Source organism: Ambystoma mexicanum, chromosome 2p, assembly GCF_040938575.1.
Source record: "Ambystoma mexicanum isolate Mex_15411 chromosome 2p, UKY_AmexF1_1, whole genome shotgun sequence".
In the NCBI taxonomy this organism is placed as follows: domain Eukaryota; kingdom Metazoa; phylum Chordata; class Amphibia; order Caudata; family Ambystomatidae; genus Ambystoma; species Ambystoma mexicanum.
The window spans coordinates 1,013,407,282-1,013,420,036 of record NC_090923.1 but is presented as its reverse complement, the minus strand read 5'-3'; the positions used below and the strand labels follow the sequence as shown (position 1 = coordinate 1,013,420,036).

Below are 12,755 nucleotides of genomic sequence, written 5' to 3'. Positions count from 1 at the left end.
AGGAGAGTGAGAGAGGTGGTGTGCTGTTGGCGGCTTCAGTTCGTTTTCCACTGTGCGCTGAGCTTTGGTGTGAGTATCGGACCGGGGCGAGACCTTGTGTGCTGTTGGTGCTGTTTATGTGTTTGTTGTAGTGAGGTGAAGTGCATGGGTGGATTTTTGGGTGAATTAGGTATGCAGAGATTTGAAGTTGGTTAGTGGGTTGTATGTCCTGGTTCTAGCAGATCTTGTTCTATTAACTTGCATTCCTATGGGTAGGGTTAGTTGCTGCTTTCCTTTCTTGACCATCTAACTGTTGTGGGTGATGGTGCGGTGCGTTCGCGGCTGTATTGTAGTGAACGTAGTATAATGGGATAGGGTATGTCTAGCCCCGCCCTCTGGTGTAGGTGCTGAGGACTGGCCACTCCCTATTTCCTTAATATCTATTGTGACGTAGGTCTGTTGGAGCTTGGGTGTGATTCGCGGCCAGGGTGCTATTGATGAGCCGTCCTTGTCCTTCCGACTTGGTCCGCATATGTAATCAGTCTTTAGTGTCATCCTATCATAACTGTCTCTCAGTTTGTATTTTGGTATGTCGTAGAGTGTCCTCCTTAGATTGTGTTTGTAGTTGATTGCTTGGTGGGATCCGGGATCAGTATCTTCATTCATCATTGTTTTAGCTAAGTGTGTGCCCCTGTGGACGGTCTTCTAGTTACGCAGTGAAGAGCCAGGATTTGATCAGTTTTTGTGGAATAGTAGGTGGTTTCTTGTGTTACGTATGTTCTTTGGCAAGTCGTTCCAAGTTTTCGGTGCCTGGTGAGAGAAAGAAGATCCTCCGAGTTTTCTTTTGTTGTAGGGTTTCGGTTCCAGACGGATGTCGTTGCTTGATCTGAGCGTTGTTGTTGGTTGATGTAGGCGTAATTTGTGTCTTAGGAACTCTCTGCCTTGGTTATGGATTGCTCTGTGCATGATGCACATTGATTTGAATTAGACGCTAAAGACACAACTCCGCCCTTGTACTTGCCTGTCTGTACTGGATTTCTGTGTCAACGATAATCCAGTTTAAGCCTCCATGCATTGCAGCTCTTCCATAAATAAAGCCCACCTCCCCCTACTCATACGGAACCCCACTCAAATCACGCTTGCCACATCTCCTCACCTTTCATCTTCTGAAGTACGGCAGATGCTGGAAACTGCAAGGCCCAGGTTGATGACCATGCTTTCCAGAAGACCAACCACAGCATTTGTGCTATGTCGACCTATGACCACCTAGTGTATAGCCCAAGTCTCGTGAGACCTGATGCACACGCAGCTGCCGAGAGGCCGTGATTCTGAGCATGAGACAGTGTGGTGCGCACACTGACCCCGGCGCTCCTCCATGAGAAGAGGCAAAGACCAGAGGCATTAAGGTTATTCTCAGCTTGGTTACAGTGCTGTACAGTAATTTACAGTGTATATATATTGGTACATCATCAGACACAGTGAACCAACTGTGCTCTACCTGCTAACAGAGGTTAATAAAGAGTCACCCACACTTTGGCCAAGTTTACTCATTTATGCCACAACACCTAGCTTTTTACCCGTTTTCCCCACTGCATGTTGCCTCATCTGCCCAAATGGCGCTGATACCCCTCTACCGTTTCATACATTGCCAAATTAAAGAGAGTAACTCCAGCGCTCAGTGTGTCCACCTGAGTGTGTGCATTAGTCACTGTGCAGTAACCCCTGCAACCCTCAGCACATTTCACTTTGACATTTCACTGCACCCCTCCTTGCAGCACCGAGTCCATGCAGAGCCTTCCCAGAGTAGCCCTGCGACACAGAAGGCCATCTCAGACCCCATTACCACGGGACAGGCACACAAACTGGGCAAGGCCAATTATACCAGCACAAACATTTATTATCATAATCCATTTCTTATAAACATATACAGTTACCTATAAATAAACCCTTTCTGCTGGATTCACCAAGAATGCACTTTCAGGCAAGTTACAACAACATGAACATTTATTATCATAATCCATTTCTTATAAATATATACAGTTACCTATGAATAAAACCTCTGGGCTGGATTCATGAAGAATGCGCTCTCAGGCACAAGATGCGCCAGTCATCCCATGTCCAGGCACAATTTGTGCATACCAGTCTGTGCAAAATGCCTGCGTTACGTGGACCCACACAGTGTTCCAGGGTCATTCTTAGCAAAATGTGCCTAATGGAAGCTATCCATGGAAGACTACTTGCCTGAGCGGCAAGGCCCACCCAAAATCTGTGAATGCCCTCTCTGCAGCGCTGTGTGGGAATTTACAGATGTAATGCCACTATGGTGGTCCCAGCTACATTTGCTTCAGGCCCCACCTGTTGGACAATCCGGTCATACTCTGTTTTATTCGAGGTCCCCCCCAACATTTTCCTTACAACCTCTCTTCTTCTTTGCCTCTCCTTCTCTCTTTTTTATTTATTTATTTATTTTTGTATTTGTAAAGCGCCTAGCAGCCCGGAGGTATCGAGGCGCTGTTTCAAGAAGGTGTCTTAGTTACAAGATGTAAGAGGCAGTGCATGGGTTACAAGTGTCAGTGCCTTACAGGGTGGACGTGCAATCGTGGATGACATACAAGAGATACTTGATATAATGTACAGTACAGTGGTAATTTAGACATGAGAGGCAGATGAGGTGCTGGTATAATGGCACCTTAGAGGTTATACAAACAGAATTGTTTTGATTGCTTTTCTGAAGGCCGCGTGGGACTCAATGCTTCTGTTTATGGGAGTGAGTAGGTTCCAGTTGGCGGCTGCTATAACTGGGAAGTTTGAGCCACCTGCTCGGACTTTGAGGCTTTTGGGCATGGCTAGACGGTTAGTGGAACTTGATCTAGTGGGTCTTTTCGAGGGGGGCGCAGATCTCTGCTACTCATCCTCCACCCCCATCCTCTTCTAGCCTACATCGCTTTGCAATAGTCTGACGGCGTTAGAAAGCGCTACAGCTACACACATGCATGCAGCGTGAGAGTGTGCAGAATGCAGGCATACTTACATCTGAGGTTTTTAGTTTGAGCTATTAGGTGGCGATTAAGCGCCACCTAGAAAGTGAACTATTGCACTGGAGTACAAGTAGAAGGGAGATGACATATGAGGCGGTATACACAGCTTGTGGGTGTTGTTTGGTTATTTACCCACCCATTGACTTCCCATCTCCCTGCTAGTCCATACGGCCATTCCCACCAACTACCTGCCCCTCCCCGGCCAAAACACCTCCTCGTAGGATCTCTTTGAGCTCCCTTTATCAAGCAGTAACATCAAGCTTCAGTCTGCCAGTGCTTTTTCGAAGCACTCTGTTGAGACTTAATGGCTTAATTGCAGCAGTAACTGGCTATGGTTTGATAGGTTATTTATAATGCGCTTAATACCCAAAGGTTTCTAAGCGCGGACCCGGGTATCAAACCTGTGTTGCTACTGTCGTCTTGCTCCGAAGGTGAGCACGATGCCCCTGAGCTATCCTCATGAGACAATGCAAATTCCTTAACCAAGAGTCCCTTCAGCCACTTGAAGTCCTGTTAGACCCAGCTTTGAGAAAGCCAGCATTTGGGGCTTATACACAGGTATCAAACAGCATTTGCCAAACACTGCTGTCACATGTCCAGGTAATCACATCATGTTCTGGCTGTTGCAATTTTATTTCCAGGTAGTAACCCTATATCAATGCCTATCCCATGCCAACACAAAAGCCCAAACTGCTGACTTTGCCAACGCTTGTAATGAAGTAGTCCTGCAAACATATGTTTCTCATGCATGTGCGCCCTTGCTACTTATATTGATTACAAACTGGAGCCGTGTTGTCATGACCAACATTAGCATCTCGTGACATTTTAGAAGAGAGATGAATTGGCGCAAGCCCATTATTTAGAATTGGAAACTTGTTTTGCGTATTTTCTCCTCTGCAGGTGTCTCCCCTATTCGCTTTGCTTGTCCTTGCTTCCTACTTTGGACGCACCCACTTTGCATACGGAAATAGGGGTATTCCTGCCCTGTCAACTGCCTATACCACGCTGTGCCCACTCCAACAAAAGCGCTGCTGGCTCTATAAAGTGCATTTCCGTCGGCTAACCCTATCCTCCTTCTCTTTGGTCAGCTGAGTGCAACATTTTGCATGCATTAGAGGTGCTTCTTATCCCCGCAAGTCCGCTTGCTACCGTGAAATGCATGCTTGTGTACTCCTCGAGGACTGTGAGGATTGCACCCTAGTGAGGCAGACAGCCAGTGACCTTTCAAATCAAGATAGCCATATTTCTCATAGCTTTCACCTCATTACCTGGTAAAAACTTTTCTTTTCCAAGAGCCAGGCTATTATGCAAGTCTGTGCAAAAAGGATGAGCATACTCGTCCTTGGCACTTAAGGGGTTAACATTTCATTGCTTTTTCAATGTTTGCCAGAGTTACAATGAAAGACGGAGTTAAAAACAAAAGGCTTGGTCAAATCTCCAAATAAACTGGCACCCCTTTCCAGGTCTTCTCTGGAAGCCTCTCTTGGCAACATCAGTGGAGCAACATGGACTCCCTACTCGTCCCCTACAGGACAGATTCCTTACAATATAAGTATCTGATAACATAAGGAATTCTTCACAAAAGAAATCGATGAGTATCTTGTTAGCCATACAAAAAAGTGCATTAGTTTTAAAAAGCAACTGGGCAGTAGGAAATCTTGCAAGTGTTGTGCCTTTGGTAGGCCAGTGAATATCTTGATTTGCTGGGTCTTTCTGCAACATGTTTCCTATCCTACCAATGATGACAGCCTGAAGAATGGACTTGTGTAGTCCCATACCCTGCCTCCAAAACAAATTAGCATTACACTTTTAAAAGGTATGACAATCAAGACTGCTTTTTGTAATCTTTTTTTTTTTTAATCAATCTGCCATTTTGAAAAATGACATTTCCGGTAGAAAGCACAATTATGCCTACGTATGTTACTTTTTTAAAAAATTTCGGGAGGGGTTGGTTGGCTGTATTTTTTTGTTTACAATTCTTTGAACATCTCCCTCTCAATCTCTGCGGCAGAGACATTCCTCCTCACTGGTGGTTGATTAGTCCCAGGTGCAGTTTGTTTAATAGCACAGCCCCTGCTGGTCGATAATATCCCATACCTTTGATGGTTTACTGTTCCCAATATATGCCAGATGAATATCTGCACATTCTGTTTCAATATTCACAACAGACATTTGCCCAATATCCCCAATCCCTTCTAGTCGACCACCACCTATTTCTAGATGATTTTTACGCAACATCTGCAGACTAAATGTCCCAAATACTTGCTTGATAAATGTCTTAAATTTTCCTTGTTTGAATATCCCTACTCTCATATTACGGAATATTTCATCCTATGATGGTTGAATGCCCACAACTCTACGATGGATGGATATCTCCAGTCTCCATTTAATGAATACACCCAATATATGTTGGCTTGATACCCTCAATCTGAGTTGGTTGAATATTATCAATCTGTTGTTCAGATGGATAGATGCGATGAAATTCGATTTGCTATCCCCAATCTCTGTTGGCAGGATGTCTTCAATACTTGGTGGTTCAATGTCTGCAATCTCTGTTTGGGTATCCCCATTTTCTCTATCTGATTATGCCCAATTCCAATTGTCTCTGGTTGAATATTACAGTATTTTATTGATAGAGCATTGGAAATCTCTGTTGTTTAAATATACCCAATGTGGCAGGTTGAATAGCCGCAGTTTTTGCTAGTTCAACATTCCCAATCACTGAGGTTTGAATTTGATCAAATGGCTGTGGGAAAATATCTCCAAAGATTGTTGGGGGAATGTCCACCATCTCATCAATGACCTCGGCTGATTAAACTCACTCAACTCTGATGGGTGTTTGAACCGAGTCTCTGCTCAAAGAATATTCCTAAATATATGAGTATAATTTGAACAATCTCTGCTGATTGAGAAATGTCCAACTTGTAATAGACAAAGACTCTGCACTTCAAAGAACATCCGTCCAATCGCTTATCACTCCACTCAATCCTATTTTTCCCTGCTAAACCCACCCGGCCCCTATCATCTGCTTCCAGTCCCCATTGCAGCCAACTCTCCCAATCCCACCCCCTACATGTAGCCTCTGTTGCTTCCTATCTTTATTAATCCCATGCACACAGTACCTATAATCTCTGTATGTTTAACATCCGAGTTACTTGCTGATTCAATATCCCCACACACGAAGGTATACATATCCCCAATCACTGCTGGTTGGTGGTGGATAGGATGGTGTGTGTGTGTGTGGGGGTGGGAGGGCAGTGCGGGGAGTCCAATGTCTTGTATTTCACGGAAGAAGTTAAAGGCATTGCTTCTTCCGGACTTCTTGGACCACAGGATTCACTGGCAAAAGTTCAGGTATGCCATTCCCCACCTGCACAAAAATTAATTCACCAAGTCAAAATGGCACACGCTTAAAGTCACGGTGAGGCAAGAAAGGCAGATGTAACAGCAGTGACTTAGCACCCATCACAGTACAGTTGCAGGAGCTGGTGCCCGAGTTCAGGAGTAGAGTTCTCCACTCAGAGTCTGATCCTTCATTGTATTCCTCCTACTTCCTTTATTTTGGAAATTGGCAGGACCGGAATCCGTAGTGGTATGTATATGACTTCACAGCTTTAAAACAGTGAGATAAAGGGAACCACTGGACCCAGATCTGGTTGGATCAAGTGAACCATCTTGCCACAGATGAAGGTAACATTGGAGGAGTTCTTGGATGTGGAACACGACCCTTGCCTCCAGATGGTGGCCCTGCTGCTCCTTTCTCCTCCGGGACCACAGTGTTCTGCTGATCCAGTCTGTCTCAGTGATCATGAATTCGGAGGTTCCCAGATACAATCTTGTTCTCCAGGACTGAGCCAGTGGGGATGTCGATGCGGTCCCCGTGGTTGGCAATGATGATGACGGTGCCCTTGGTAAAAAGATGGGGCCAAAGACAAAGATTACAACATGAACACTTGGAAATCCTTTCTTCTGGGTGACATTTCACTACTAGGATGATCGGCACATGGACCCTCACCTCCAAGACAAGATGGGCTCAGGAAACTAGTGCAGGGTTCCAGGGCTGGTAACCTCTAATGCTGGAAGGGGCCAGGAGATTAAGGTGTCCGGTCAAAGGGTCGACTACAAAGGGTCGAATGGTCAAAGGATCGACACCAAAAGACCGAAAACAAAAGGATTGAATTTTCTTTTTAAATTACATTTTTTTGGTGGGGTTTGTTTATGGAAAAAAAGTGGTTTTTACCACAAAAAAACGAGGCATTGGGGGGGACCCCCCAAAATAAAATGTAAAAAAATCAATTTTTTTTTTCGATCCTTTTGTTTTCGGTCCTTTGGTGTCGACCCTTTGACCATTCGATCCTTTGGTTGTCGATCCTTTGACCTATAGAGCTGGTCACCTCTTGCACTAGATAGGATCCAAGATTGCCAGTGGGACACAGAGCTTTTCACCAGTGGATCTTTGCAGATTAAGAATGCAAAGAGAAATGGACTTTTATCTCCCTGGTTCTTAAATCTGATCCAAACAGCCCCATACCATCTACACCTATCCCTCCATGCCATCGATCCCCCATACAAACCCAAAGAGACTCACCTTCAGTGTGACATTCTTTCCAAATGTGACGTCGCCCGACACAGTCAAGTGGTCTAGCTCCAGCAGATCGGGGATGCTAAGGAAGCGATGGAGAAAGTCGTGCACCTGAAAAGGGACAGACGGACACACAGGTTGAGCACTGCAAATATGGTAACAGACATTATCCACACCACCCCCAAACGTTTCCAGAAGGCCTTCTGTCAAAAAGCAGCAGCCCATGCTTCAACGTGAAAGTATTAATTACGCTAACAGACATTGAAAGAATGCTGTAGCCCCTGACAAATAACGCAATGTCACCCTCCGAAAACCCAGAGGTTCCTCCACGTCAGTGCCCTTTTAAGCCACCTAGCTAGCAGACTTCCGAGCGACCATCTTGTGCTGCGCAGAGACAGGCAACTTGCCCAGGACGAGGCTTGGTCCTGCCACCATCTCTGCGTTGCTAATGAGAAGACCTCCCTGGAAGAGGATCGCAGTGGTCCATGCAGAATCACGGACAGCAGGTTTTAGGCCACCTGCTGCATAAGGTATGTTCTCACTCGGCCCAGTACACGTCTGGGTTAGATCTGCATAGCTCTCTGTGTGTCAGCCGATTCCATAGATTCGTAATAATTTCACCACTTACAGAAGTGCCCAAGTGAACCACAATGTAACTTAACATAGACCGGGGGCACCTAAGAAGTGGTGCATAAGTCAGTGTTGCTTTGGCTGGCTGGCACTTCTGTCAGTCACTCTAAATTCCTCTGGTGACTCCTTGAGCGAAGGGTCACCAGAGGAAGTTACTATCCCTTTGTTTCCCCAAGTCGCCAAGCGTCTTTATCCCTCAGCGAACCTGGGGACTCCGTGCTGATTTCTGTGTTCATAAAAGATGGCTTGAATTGTGTACTTTTTAAGCCATCTTTTATAAACATAAAAATGTTTAAACAAGATGGCTTGAAAAGTACGCAAAACATAAACATAAGGTACGCAGTACGCACACAAATATATAAATGTTATATATTTGTGTCTGTACCTTAGTATGGTTTGTGTACTTTTCAAGTCATCTTGAAGTACACAAACCACAGTAAGGCACGCACATAAGTACATAAATGTAAGCATTTATACATTTATGTGCGTACCCCACTATGGTTTGTTTGCTTTTCAAGCCATCGTTTATAAACATAGAAATATCTTACATATTTCTATGTTTATAAAAAAATGGCTTGCATAGTATACAAACCATAGTAAGGTACGCACACAAATATATACATGCTTACATGCATTTATATATTTGTTTGCGTACCTAACTGTTTCTGTACTTTTTGGGCCACGCCCATCCCGCAAGCCACGCCCCCAAATGAGGGCCCCCTCTCGAATTTTTAACCCACTTAAAGCCCTGGTAGCAACACATAAAACGGGTCCACTTTGGCACCAGAAAACTATCCTACACTAGCATGCTGGGCTGGCACTTTGGGCCATTGCTTTGTTGCCCTGTAGGCCAGTTCGACTCTGATGCACAAACCACATAGAGTTCAGTCAACGGGCCGCTAGTGGGTGTAGTTCGGCCAAAACTGCTGGTCATAGCCACTGTGTAGAGCAATACGGGCCAACTCAGGGAGCCGCGTGGGGGCGGCAAGGGGATGGGATGGCTTTACTGCAATGAGGAGGAGCTCCAGGAAATCAGTACAGGGAGCTTGAGGCCAATGTCTAACCACACTCCTCACTGAGAAAACCAAAAAGTGGCAATGCTTAGGCAACCACTGGAACGTCCTCTGACCAGCATCACATTGCGTTGTGCTTTAGCAAAGGGACCGCCCATTAAGCAATCAGTCATGCCCTGGAACTCAACTGTACGCCATAAACCCAAACTGTCTACATGTATCTTTGGTCTACATGTTATACAGTCTCAAATGCCATCCAACAGGTATCTTCCCCACACATCAAGACTCGAGCGGGCACTACTGAACAGGTGCAGCGGGAGACACTAACATTAGATACATGGAGAATATTTTGGCAGTTGTTGTGGTCCCGCAGAGGCCTGAGCTTCCTCGAGACCAGAGGCAGACCTATCTCAGGCCAGTAACCATGAAATGTGATAGTGCCGTGGTAAGGTCTACCCCAATCTGCCTTTCAGCCGCAGTCGGCCTCTTGAGAGCTCCTCTGATTTCCTGATCAACCCCGGCCTATTGTCTAGTTTGACTAGGCCGGAGCTGCCCCTTCAGTGCAGCTGTCCTCGGCATAACCAACCTTACCTTGGTAAAGCCAGTGCCCAGCTTGACGAGGGGCACAGTGCGGAACTCTCTGCGCTCGCTTAGCGCCAGCTGGCCCTGGTTTAGGCTGAAGAGGTTTGACATGACCAGCAGCAGGTCCGAGGTGGTCTTCACCGGCAGGAAGCGGCAGCGTGGAACGTTGACGCCAATGGCACGGCCGAAGCTCTGAATGGCAGCGCCCACCGCCGTCTCCAGCTGGATTACTGTCAGCCCGTCATCCAGAGTCTAAAATGCAGCAGAGCACAGTGAGAGGGTGAGCTCCCTTCCACTACTCACTCATTCTTTCATACTTTTTCTTTGACTACTGGCTTTCCTCTGGTATTCCCTGCCACATTGCCCCATTAATCTACACATTTCTCCCTTACCCCTTTCTGTTTTCCTGCATTTCATTTATTGCCCTTATACTCTTTGCCCATAGCTCTCTGAAATGCCCCATGACATGTATCCATTACTCACTACCACTCTCTTAACTCTCTTAACTTATCATTTGTCTCATTTCATCCTCCCATCTTATTTACAGCTTTTCTGTTAGTTTCCCGCCCCTCCCTTCCTTCGATATCCCCCTCCCTCTTCCACCTCTCTCCTACCTTCCCTCGATATCCCCCTCCCTCTTCCACCTCTCTCCTACCTTCCCTCGATATGCCCCTCCCTCTTCCACCTCTCTCCTACCTTCCCTCGATATGCCCCTCCCGCTTCCACCTCTCTCCTACCTTCCCTCGATATGCCCCCTCCCTCTTCTTCCTCCCTTACCACGGTATGCCCACTCTCACTTCCACCTCTCATCTCCGTTCCCTCGATATCCCTCCTCCATCTTCCACCTCTCACGTCCCTTCCCTCGATAAGCCCCTCACTCTTCTACCTCTCACCTCCCTGAAATGCCACTCCCTCTTACCTCTAACCTCCCTTCCCTCAATATGCCCTTCTCTCTTCCACCTCTCAACGCCCTTCCCTCAATATGCCCCTCCCTCTTCATCCTCTCACCTGCCTTCCCTCAATATGCCCTCTCCCTCTTCCACCTCTCACCTCCCTTCCCTCGATATGGCCCCTCCCTCTTCCACCTCTCACCTCCCTTCCCTCAATATACCCATACCTCTTCCAACTATCACTTCCGTTCCCTCAAATTATGCCCCTTCCCTCTTCAACCTTTCACCTACCTTCCCTCGATATGTCCCCTCACTCTTCCACGTCTCACCTCCCTTCCCTTGTAATGCCCCCTCCCTCTTCCACTTCTCACGTCCCTTCCCTCGATATGCCCCTTCCCTCTTCCACCTCCCTTCCCTAGATATGCCCCCTCACTCTTCCATGTCTCACCTACCTGCCCTCAATATGCCCCCTTCCTCTTCCACCTCCCTACCCTCGATATGCCCTCTCCCTTTTCCACTTCTGACCTACCTCTCCTCGATATGTTCCCTGCCCTCTTCCGCCTCTAACCTCCCTTCCCTTGTTGTGCCCCTCCCTCTTCTACTTCTAACCTCCCTTCCCTTATTACGCCACTCCCTCTTCTACTTCTAACCTCCCTTCCCGTGTTATGCCCCTCCCTCTTCTACTTATAACCTCCCTTCCCTCGATATGCCCCTCCCTCTTCCTCCTCTCACCTCCCTTCCATCGATATGCCCCTTCTCTCTTCTACTTCTAACCTCCCTTCCCTTGTTATGCCATCTCTAGAGGCAAAAGCCTTCAAAATATTAGAGCGTTTCTCATAGATGAAAATTCAAAACACAGTTAATTTCAACAAATGTATATATTATGTAAACACAATTTCCTCCACAATACGTATTATTTCCCTTTTATTTCCTTCAGGAAAACTATGAAGTATTTTTTCATGACAACATTACACAGATATCATCAAGTCAAACGTTTTTTTGTTGTTGTGGAAATTGAAGATTTCATCTATCGTCTTTTCCCCTCTTACAACGTGTTTCGGATCTACCATATTCTTCAGGGAACAACCCAACTCCCAATCAAAAAACAATTCATTCATTTAATTCACTTAGGGAAGCGGAAAGACAATGAATGCACTCTGAGACCTTTATGGAAATTCCACATGATCCAACGGAACAAGTAAGGAATTTGATTAATGAGACAATGATGAAGATGAAAGGAATGATTTTATATCCCATAAAATTAGATGATTTCTAACTAAGCTTTATCCAACCATGTCAGTTTTATAGGTCTTACCCAACATATATAAGAGTCTACAAAATCCACTGGAAGACCAATCAGTGCAGCAACTAACAGTTTATTAGAACCACTGGCCCAATATCTTGGCAAGGGGATTCAGCCACTCATACAGACAAGCATAGCATACATTAGCGACACTGGTCACTTTTAGACTACGTTACAAACTACTGCCTTTGCACAATCGCATTATATTTGTTTACTATGGACGGTACGAGTATGTACATGAACATCACACATGAAGTGGGATTAGAAGCAATGCAATGGTTATTGCTATCTGCAGATAACTGCCGACCTGAGAGAGTTTTTGTATTGACTCGTATGAAAATTGTGCTAATTAACATTTTTTTTTAAAATTGAGGACCAGTTTTACTTACAAATTACAGGCACGCCTATGGGGGTGGCAACGGCCCAAGCTATGCTAACACCTTTGTGTTGCATCTTGAAACCGAAACGTTTTACATATTCACAGACGGATGCAACATTTAAAGTCCTATTGACGTACATAGATGATATTGTGGGAATTTGGAGGGGCCCTTTACCCAAGTTATTGAATTTTCTTCGTGTACATGAGCAATCTAGAACCATGAATTCAATTTAAGACTAAACACAGCATGACGAATATACAATTGCTGCTTGTTGAAGTTTATTGTGAAATGGGCGAACTACGAACTACTTTTTTTCCCAAACCCATGGATAGAAATAATGCTATTGGTGACTAGCTTT

The 12,755-nt window shown here is 45.7% G+C and overlaps 1 protein-coding gene across 1 annotated transcript in view; it reads right to left on the bottom strand.

The window, feature by feature from the left end:
* Positions 1-1,855: 1,855 nt before the first annotated feature.
* LOC138567030 (UTP--glucose-1-phosphate uridylyltransferase-like) overlaps positions 1,856-12,755 on the bottom strand; it is a 120,084-nt gene continuing 109,184 nt past the window's right edge. Inside the window, exons 9-11 of the mRNA XM_069644855.1 lie at positions 9,834-10,076; positions 7,606-7,710; positions 1,856-6,924 (exon numbers count right to left, since the gene is read on the bottom strand). Coding sequence (XP_069500956.1) covers positions 6,817-6,924; positions 7,606-7,710; positions 9,834-10,076 — 456 coding nt within the window. The 3' untranslated portion in view covers positions 1,856-6,816. The remainder of the gene's footprint in view (positions 6,925-7,605; positions 7,711-9,833; positions 10,077-12,755) is intronic.